This window comes from Mesitornis unicolor, unplaced genomic scaffold (assembly GCF_000695765.1).
Source record: "Mesitornis unicolor isolate BGI_N332 unplaced genomic scaffold, ASM69576v1 scaffold32093, whole genome shotgun sequence".
NCBI classification, from domain to species: domain Eukaryota; kingdom Metazoa; phylum Chordata; class Aves; order Mesitornithiformes; family Mesitornithidae; genus Mesitornis; species Mesitornis unicolor.
Genome location: NW_010173179.1, coordinates 9,626 through 18,173, shown reverse-complemented (window position 1 = coordinate 18,173; position 8,548 = coordinate 9,626). Strand labels below are relative to the sequence as shown.

At 60.2% G+C, this 8,548-nt stretch overlaps 1 protein-coding gene across 1 annotated transcript in view; it reads right to left on the bottom strand.

The window, feature by feature from the left end:
• Nucleotides 1–352: 352 nt before the first annotated feature.
• LOC104537680 (C-type mannose receptor 2-like) overlaps nucleotides 353–8,548 on the bottom strand; it is a 16,736-nt gene continuing 8,540 nt past the window's right edge. Inside the window, exons 3-13 of the mRNA XM_010180626.1 lie at nucleotides 8,188–8,361; nucleotides 7,814–7,978; nucleotides 7,513–7,626; nucleotides 6,692–6,835; nucleotides 5,879–6,067; nucleotides 5,017–5,171; nucleotides 4,652–4,759; nucleotides 1,975–2,090; nucleotides 1,691–1,839; nucleotides 1,351–1,568; nucleotides 353–499 (exon numbers count right to left, since the gene is read on the bottom strand). Coding sequence (XP_010178928.1) covers nucleotides 353–499; nucleotides 1,351–1,568; nucleotides 1,691–1,839; nucleotides 1,975–2,090; nucleotides 4,652–4,759; nucleotides 5,017–5,171; nucleotides 5,879–6,067; nucleotides 6,692–6,835; nucleotides 7,513–7,626; nucleotides 7,814–7,978; nucleotides 8,188–8,361 — 1,679 coding nt within the window. The remainder of the gene's footprint in view (nucleotides 500–1,350; nucleotides 1,569–1,690; nucleotides 1,840–1,974; nucleotides 2,091–4,651; nucleotides 4,760–5,016; nucleotides 5,172–5,878; nucleotides 6,068–6,691; nucleotides 6,836–7,512; nucleotides 7,627–7,813; nucleotides 7,979–8,187; nucleotides 8,362–8,548) is intronic.

Sequence of the window (8,548 nt, the reverse complement as noted above, 5' to 3'; positions counted from 1 at the left end):
TATATTACACATTACATTATATTATAAGTTATTCCTTTTTCTACACAAATATATATTTACAATCTGGCCTTTTTTTGTTTGTTTTCCAAGCCTGATGTCCCCACAACACCCAAAGGCAGCAGCCTGGGTAATGTGCCCCAGTGCACACCTGCTTGGGGCTGGTGTAGTTTTTAAACCCAAGCTCCCTCCCCAGATTTCACTGTATTTCCTGCACTCTCCTGCATCTCAACCAACCAAGGCACCTCCTGCACCCACATTTGCACTCAGAGAGCCAAGTCCATGCTCTGTTCACCCCTCCACGCACGCCAGCGCATAGAGAGGGGTGTGGGCTGGTGCTGGAGCAGGCAGCTTCTCACCCAAAAATCTTGTTGAGCGTGTTGGCAATGAAGTGCTCCTCCTCGTAGCTGCCCAGGCTGAGCAGCTGGGCCCCCAGCTCCCGGCAGAACTCCTGCGCCGCGATCCATGTCTTCTTCTCCTGCAGCTTCTCGAAGTTGAACACCTGGGGAGGGAGGGACCGGCAGCAGTGGGGGTTCAGCACCGGGAGAGGAGCAGAGCATCGTCCCCACCCCGTTGGCAGCAGCATCATTAAAATCATAGTCATCTGGTTCTACCACTAAACCATGGCTCTCAGCACCTCATCTCCCTGGCTTTTAAACCCCTCCAGGGATGGGGACGCCACCACTGCCCTGGGCAGCCCCTGCCAGTCCCTGATCAACATGTCAGGGAAGAAATTTTCATTCACAACCAATCTAACGCTCCCCTGGCACAACTTGAGGCCATTTCCTCTCGTCCCATCGCTTGTTATGGGGAGCAGAGCCCACCCCCCCCCTTGCTCCCCCCTCCTTTCAGGAGCTGCAGAGGGGATGAGGTCTCCCCTCAGCTCCTCTTCTCCAGTTGAACCCCTCAGCCGCTCCCCATAATTTGGGTGCTTCAGACCCCTCCCCAGCTCTGTTGCCCTTCTTTGCCCATGCTCCAGTCCCTCAATATCCTTCTGGGAGTCAGGGGCTCAAAACTGACCTCAGGATTTGAGGGGTGGCCTCAGCAGTGCCCAGCACAGGGGAAGGATCCCTGCCCTGGTCCTGCTGCCCACATCATTCTTGATACAAGCCAAGATGCTGTTGGCCACCTTGGCCACCCTGCTGGCTCATGTTCACCTGCTTTCGACCAGCAGCCCCAGATCCCTCTTTGCCAGGCAGCTTCCCAGCCACTCAATCCCTCATCCCAGGGTGTGCTACAACTGCGCAGCCCAAACCAGGTTCTGGGGACGGTCTGAGCTGCCCTTTGCAAGCACCAAAACGTCCTTTTTCACCCCTCCAGCAGCCAAGGCAATTCTCCCCCGGTGCCCCTTACCTTGTAGCAGTACCGGAGCGTGGAGTCAGAGCCCCATCCTGGGGGGCAGGCAGCGGTGAGGCTGGGTGTGGGATAGGGCCCCGGCAGCTCAGGGTTGACCGGGGTGCCCAGGTTCTGCCGGCAGATGTACTTGGCCTTGAAGGTGCTGCAGTTCTTCACCTCCCACAGCCCCACGGAGCTGCCGGTGGCCAGGGCCACGCAGCCACCCTTGTTGAAACCTGGAGCGCTCACGGGAGCGGGGAGGACGCCAGCCTTAGGGTCGGACTGAGCCGAGGAGCAGAGCCAGCACCCACCCTGCACAGAGGGGACATCCCCATCCCACCCGTGCCCGATCCCTTACCGGGCTGGTCGCGGTTCCAGTGGGTGTATGTGACCTCGTCACCGCTCAGCCAGCGGAAAGCACCCGTCTCGTTGATGTCCTGCAGCGCCGTCCAAAAATACTCCCCGTCCCAGCCGTAGATGAGGCTGCTAACGTAGGCCTGCTCGAACCTGGAGTGAGTGGCGAGAGCAGGCGATGCTGTGAGCTGAGATCCCCTGCCATGCTCCAGCCCTTGCTGTTGGGTCACCCCCACCTCAGGGGGCTCATTTTGGGGCAAACCCACTCCCCACCAGCACAGCACTGACCTGTTGGTGATGGTGACCAGCGTGGAGCTGTAGTCGGAGCACGTCTTGCGGGCATCGCTGTAGGGAACGCGGTCCTCACCCAGCCAGAAGCAGGAGGGGCTGTGCCACTTCCAGCCCTGGGGACACGGGTGACAGGGGACGTCTGTCACCGCTCACCCCAGGAACAAACCCAGGGGGGTGAGAGCAGCGTCCCACATCCCCTGTCACCACCTCCACCTTCTCCTGGGGGGTCTCCACCCCCCGGCTCGACCCCGCTCAGCTTTGAGCTCTACCAAGCCCCCGGCCCCTGAGGACGTGGCTGCAAGGAAAACAAACACCCAGGCGGCTTCAAAGCCGGGAATTGGCTCTCACTTCACCCCAGGAACAAACCCAGGGGGGTGAGAGCAGCGTCCCACATCCCCTGTCACCACCTCCACCTTCTCCTGGGGGGTCTCCACCCCCCGGCTCGACCCCGCTCAGCTTTGAGCTCTACCAAGCCCCCGGCCCCTGAGGACGTGGCTGCAAGGAAAACAAACACCCAGGCGGCTTCAAAGCCGGGAATTGGCTCTCACTGCCAATGTCCAGCCCCGGCCAGGGAGCGGGGAGGGAAACACAATCCTCCTCTATACGCCACAGGGCCGAATGCAGAGCGAGTCCCACCGCAGCCCGCTTTCATCCCCTGCCTTGTTGATGTTGGAGCCTGTCCGGGGCTGGGGATACAATAGCTCCTGTTTTCTGCCAGAGCGGGGTGGCCCCAGGGCTGGCGGTGCTGTGGGGGGCACGCAGTGATGGAGGAGTAAGCCGGGGTGGGAAGGGTGAAGGGGCTCAGCCAGGGTGGGAAGTGGTCCCAGGCTCAGGGATGCTCCTGTACATAGGGAGCACCACCGGGGTTTTACCCCTGGAAGGACAGAGGGGGACACCTGCAGCATCATTGGCACGGTGGGGAGGGAAGCAGGAGAGCAGCTTTGGGAGACCAAGAGGAAAATGATCCCAAATCCCTTTTTTTTTTTCCCCTCAAGTTCCTGCTCCTGCAGCCTTTTCCCAAAGTCAGCAAACCCAGGGATGGACCCACCACAGCCCCTGCCTCGAGCTGGGTCCCGCTATGGACAGCATGGACGCCCCTGAGCAGCCAGGAAAGGGGCTCAGTATGGGCCAGTGCAGGTCCTCAGTGTCCCCAGAAGGGTCTCCAATCACCCCTGAGCCTCAGCACCACTAAAACCACCCCCGGGTGCTCTCCCACACACCCAGTGCTGCTGCAAGCCCCTGTGATCCAAAAAAGGGCTGCGATGGGACCATCAACCCCAAAGGCTGCCTTCAGCTCCCGATCCTGGTGTGCCCCTGCATCCCTCTCTGGCTCTGCCTTCCCCATCATTCAAACCTTCATCCTCCATCGCTTCCTTTAAGACTGATCCAAAAATAAACGTGGTTTGTTTTTGTTTTGCAAAGGGGAAGGGAAAGCAGCAAAGCCACCAAGAAAAACCAGCACGGTGGCCAGAGAGGATCGGAGCAAATCCTGAGTGAGACGCTGCCTCCTCTCCATCAACCTCTGCATCTGGGTGGCAAATGGCCCTGCTGAGGATGAGGAGGAGGAGGAAGGATGGGAAAAGGTCTTTCCTCAGTTCATTTATCACTCCCAGTTTGTTTCCCAGTGGGTGCAACTCTCTGCTGGGCACCCAGGGCTGGGGTCAGACTGGGGCTGGAGATGCAGGATGGAGTTAAATCTGCACGGGGACACCCTGTGAGTCCTGAGGACAAGCAGACGGGTGGTGGTGGCACGCTGCCACCGAGCGCCCTGTCCCCAGCACCTGTTGACACCAGGGCTCCTTCGGCTGCATATGGCAGGCCCCCAAAATTTGCTTTAGTCCCCGCCCGCCACCAGGGCTCCTTCGGCTGCATATGTCAGCCCCTCAAATTTGGCTTGGCGTGCCAGCTCGTCTGGCTGCCACACTCCCCCCGAGCTCTCATGGAGCCAAGCAGCACTGGGGTTTGTCTGTGCTGCGGTGGGTAACAGCCTGGCAGGAGCCCAGCAGCACCCCTGGGAGCTGGCCCAGAGGGGCTGTTTGCTAGTCCAAGCGCGAGCCGGCTGGCTTCGAAACGCTGGGAGACGTTCAAGAGCGGCGGCGATGCCAGGCTCGCCCTTCAAGGAGTTTGCAAAGAGACACAAAAAACGTCCCAGCAAGCGTGGGAACGGGGCGGCCTCAGCCCCGCTCGGTAGCTGGGGAAACTGAGGCAGAGCACGGTCTGGGAGAGAACCCACCAGTTTGGTGGCCGTGTCCCCAAAATGCCCATATCCTGCCCAGAGATCGCAGCCTGCTGTGGTGGGGCCGGCAGCTGCCTCTGTCCCACTGGGCTCCCGCGCAGAGCAGCTTTGCTGCCGGGTTTTGGCACAGAGAGAGGCAAAGGGAGGGAAACAAAAAAAGAACATCGCTGCTGGCAACCGAGCCGGCGCGAGGGGGAGGATCTTGGACCAGGGAGATGTGTGTTGTGTCCCAGTTTCTTCCCGTGGCCTCATGTGACCACAGAAGGGGCTTGACAGCCCCGGGATGCTCTGTTGCACTGGCAACCCCCGAGCACAGACTCGCAGCTCTGGGTGCTGCTCATCAGGGATCCCCGAAATGTTTCTGGGGAGAGGTCCCCCACGAGCACCCGGCGGAGCTGTGGAGCAGCCGGAGCCACCTCCCACCCCAGGCCCTCTCACCTTTCGGCACCCGTGGTCATCCTCCTCCTTCTCCTGGCTCACCCGGCCCGGCTTTTTGCAGATGGACGGCAGGGTCTGGTTGCAGGGGCTGTCGTTCCACCTCCCTTCCTGCACAGCAAGAGAAGGGCAGGATTGAGCCGACAGCCTGGGATATTCCCAAACGCCCACCCAGCCTCACCTGGGCTCCACAGACTCTTCCCTCTTTGCACTGAATCCCCAAGGATGCTGCACTGGATCCGTCCCATCCCAGCAGCCAGGATGAGCCAGGTTCAACCCCAGCCAGAGATGTTCCCCAGGGCAATCCCTCCCCAGCCCCAAGGATGCAGGAGATGCTGAACAAGAAGCTCCCTGCCCTGGTCTCTCACCGGTCCCCAGATGGTGACGCAGTCCTCCAGGCTGTCTCGGAAGTTGTTGGGCTCAAAGGGGTGCCAGTAGGTGAACCTCACGGGTGTCCCATCCGACCACTCGAAGTTCATCTGCAGCTTCAGGTCATTGAGGCCAATCCACAGCTCCTCCACGTCTGCCGAGACAGGAGGGTCAGGGGGTGAAATCCCCTTTGCCTGGGTGAAATCCTGGAGAAACCTGGGCTCACAAGAGCGCAGAATTCGGCCGGAGGGGCTGCACTCATATGGGAATGGCAAAACCCGAGCTGAGAGTGACCCTAGTGAGGGGTGGCACAAGAGGAGTCCGGGGGATGGTGGCACGGGTGCTTCCCTGTACCCCAAATACTTCCCAAGGACCATTCCAGCTGTGACACATCCCGACAAGGGAAACTCCCACCCAGTTACACCTGTGTGGAGCCAGGACTGGACAGAGAAACCTGGGATGCCATAGGCAGGAGTGTCCCCTTCTCTTGCCCTGCTGCCGGGGTCACCCTGTCCAGGGTAGAATCAGCAGTGAGAGCTGCAGCCTCCTCCAGCAAGCCCAGCAGGGAATTTTATTCCCATCTTTTCCTACATTCACCAACTGGGTCCAGTGCCATGCCCAGCTGCAGCTGTGGATTTTCCTGCCCAGCACTGCAGGCTCCCAGGAATGGCTTTTCCATTTGGTGGATGGAGGATGCACCCGGGGCAGGGACTCCTTCAAGCAACAAATCACGCCCAGCCTGGGGTCTTCAAACCCTTCCCAGCCACAAATCAATTTGACTTCACAGTCTCTATCACACACAGGTGACCTTTCTGCAGACCCCAGAACTGGATTGGGAAGGCACAGCGGGCTCCCCCTTACCTTGCTTGATCTGCTTGGTGACGAACTCCAGCTCGGACAGGGTGTGGATGCTGACCAGGTCCCCCCCGCTCCGCAGGCAGGTCGCCTTCGCCTCCTGCCAGCTCTTCTTCTCCCCCACCAGGCGGTAGCAGCTGGACTGGAAGGGCTGCCAGCTGGGCTCGCAGTCCACCTTCACCTCCGACCACGAGTCTGGCAGGACACGGGGCAGCCTCAGGGCTCCTATCCCGCTCTCCAACCCTCACCTTGGCAAGGAGGGGACCGCGGGCAGGGACCACAGTCCCATGGGATGCTCAGGAGACCAAGCCAAAGCAGCAGGGTTTGGCTATGGCCAAACCGTAACATGCAACAGCAAGGTGTGCGTAGCAGTGGCTTTAGAGCTTCGAGGATGGAGCAAAACCCTTCTGTATGCAGAGGAGCGATGGCAGAGCAGGGCAGAGCGCACCCCATCCCCTGGGGACCACAGGGAACCTCCCACTTCTCTCCAGTCCTCCCCCACCACCCAACCAGTAACTGCACCCAGTGCTTTTTGGGATGCTCTTCCCTTACTCTCTTTTCTCTTCCCTTCTGGGGAGGGGAGAGGGGTTAACAGAGAGCGTCTGTCCAGGATGTAGTGGCCAGCCCAGCCCTAAACCACGACAGACCTCTTCCAAACCTTGGAGCTCCCCGGGAGCTCCATCCCTGCTCTGTGCACCAGCAAGCAGGGACACCACGAGCACCTCCATGGGCTGCATCCCCTGACCTTGCTGGGATGGGCACACACCCGGATGGGATCCGGGGTCACTTGTTCCCGGCACTGCTCATCCCCCCGCTCACCCGTCAGGAAGGGGTCGGCGGTGGCGTTGGGCTTCTTCTTGCAGACGTAGGGGAGGGCGATGCCGCAGTCACGGTTCTGCCAGCGCCCAGACGACTCGGTGCGGATCACCCCACAGTTCTCCTCGCTGGGGTTGTCGGGCTGGTCTGGAAATGGGGGCGAGGGGTAGAAACACGGTGCTGAGGAGTGGGACCAGAGCCAGGGCTGCCCATACGGGCACAGCTCCCCCTGCTCCAACACCACTGAACATTGATTTATTTTGTTATTTTGCACTATGAAGACATGACCCTGTATGCCCAGGAATATTTATTAAGCCTCACTGCACAAGAACCTGGAACAGCACTGTTTTACCTAGAAATGGTGATGGCACTTAGAGGGGTCATGGTACCAGACCTGAACTGCTCCTGCCTGTCCTCAAACCTCCTCCTGGGATACCCCTGTCCCCACAAGTGCCTCTGCGTGACAGCACTGGGCAGAGCAGCCCACACGAGGGGTCTTCTGCCCCCCGAACACCTCATGGTTAGAGATGGGCACCTGCAGTTGGGGACCACTCCTCAGCCATGCTCCAGTACCCAGCTGGGATGCTCCCAGGTCATCGCAGGGCCACCGAGGGCTTGCAGAGGGACAACTCACCCTCCAGCTCCCTGCATCCCCTCCTCCAGCTCCATGGATGTCCCAGGCTCCCCCATGAGGCTCTCTGTCCCCAGGCAGTGAGGTGACACCCTGCTGCAGCCTGGGCTACCTGCTTTGCCATGGGGCCACCTCCAGTGGTCACAGGCTGGTCCCCAGCCCCTCCATGACCACCACAACCCCCTCGTCTCACCGCTCTCCCAGTTGAGGTACTTGAGGGGTGAGTTGTCCGACCACTGCCAGCCTCCATTGATGTCCAGGTCGTTGAGCCCAATCCAGAGCGTGGAGCTGTACCCCGTCAGCAGCCCTGCAGCCAACACAGCCAGAGGGGCAGGATCAGTCCCCGCCAAGCCCAAAACTCAACCTCCAGCCATCACCATCCCCAAAACAACCTCCTGGGGCAGGCAGAGCAACCCAGCCCCAGTAATGGCCGCAGTGCCACCGGCTCTGCCCCAGACGAGGACGAGGGCACAGCCGCGCCGCCGTGGTCTCACCGTTGATGTAGGTTTGCTCGTGGATCTCGGTGATGCTCAGCAGGTTGGCCCCTTGCTGCTCGCAGCTATTCCAGGCCTCCCGCCACGACAGCGTCGACTGGAAGTTGAACTGGTAGCAGCTGTTGGTGAGGTGGTCCTTGTCCCAGAAAGTCTCGCAGTCGTTGCCTGCAGGGATGAGCAGGGTGAGCGCCCAACACAGCCCCATAGAACCCAAATAACCCAGCAAAGCCAAAAACCCAGTAAAACCCAATAGCCCATTCCACTGCAGCACCACAGGATGAGGCAGGAGGAAAGGACAGAGGGAGGGAGGCCTCCAGGAACGATGAACACTGGGTTTCTGCTTTTCCCTGTGGGACGCATGCCCCAGTACTTACTCTTTATGGGGCAGAAGCCCCATCGCTCGTCCTTGCCGTAGTCCTGGGTGGTGGCACACCAGAGGTGGCCGTCCTCCCGCCCCGTGCTGGTGCACTCGTGGAACCACTGGTTATCGTACTTGAAGGGGATGGTGCACGGCTTCCCATGTGAGTTGCCCTGGATGGTGTAAATCTCTGTGGGGAGACAGGAGCCCTTGCTTGAGGTTGTATCTACAGGGGGTCTGGAGGCAGTTTTGGGGTGAAGGATGGCATGGGGTGGGGGCTAGTGGGGTGCCTGCTGCTCTCCATCACCCCAGTCCTGCCTGGTTGTACAGCCTCAGTGAGCTGGGACCGAGCTCCCCAGGCAGGACCCGACCGCTGC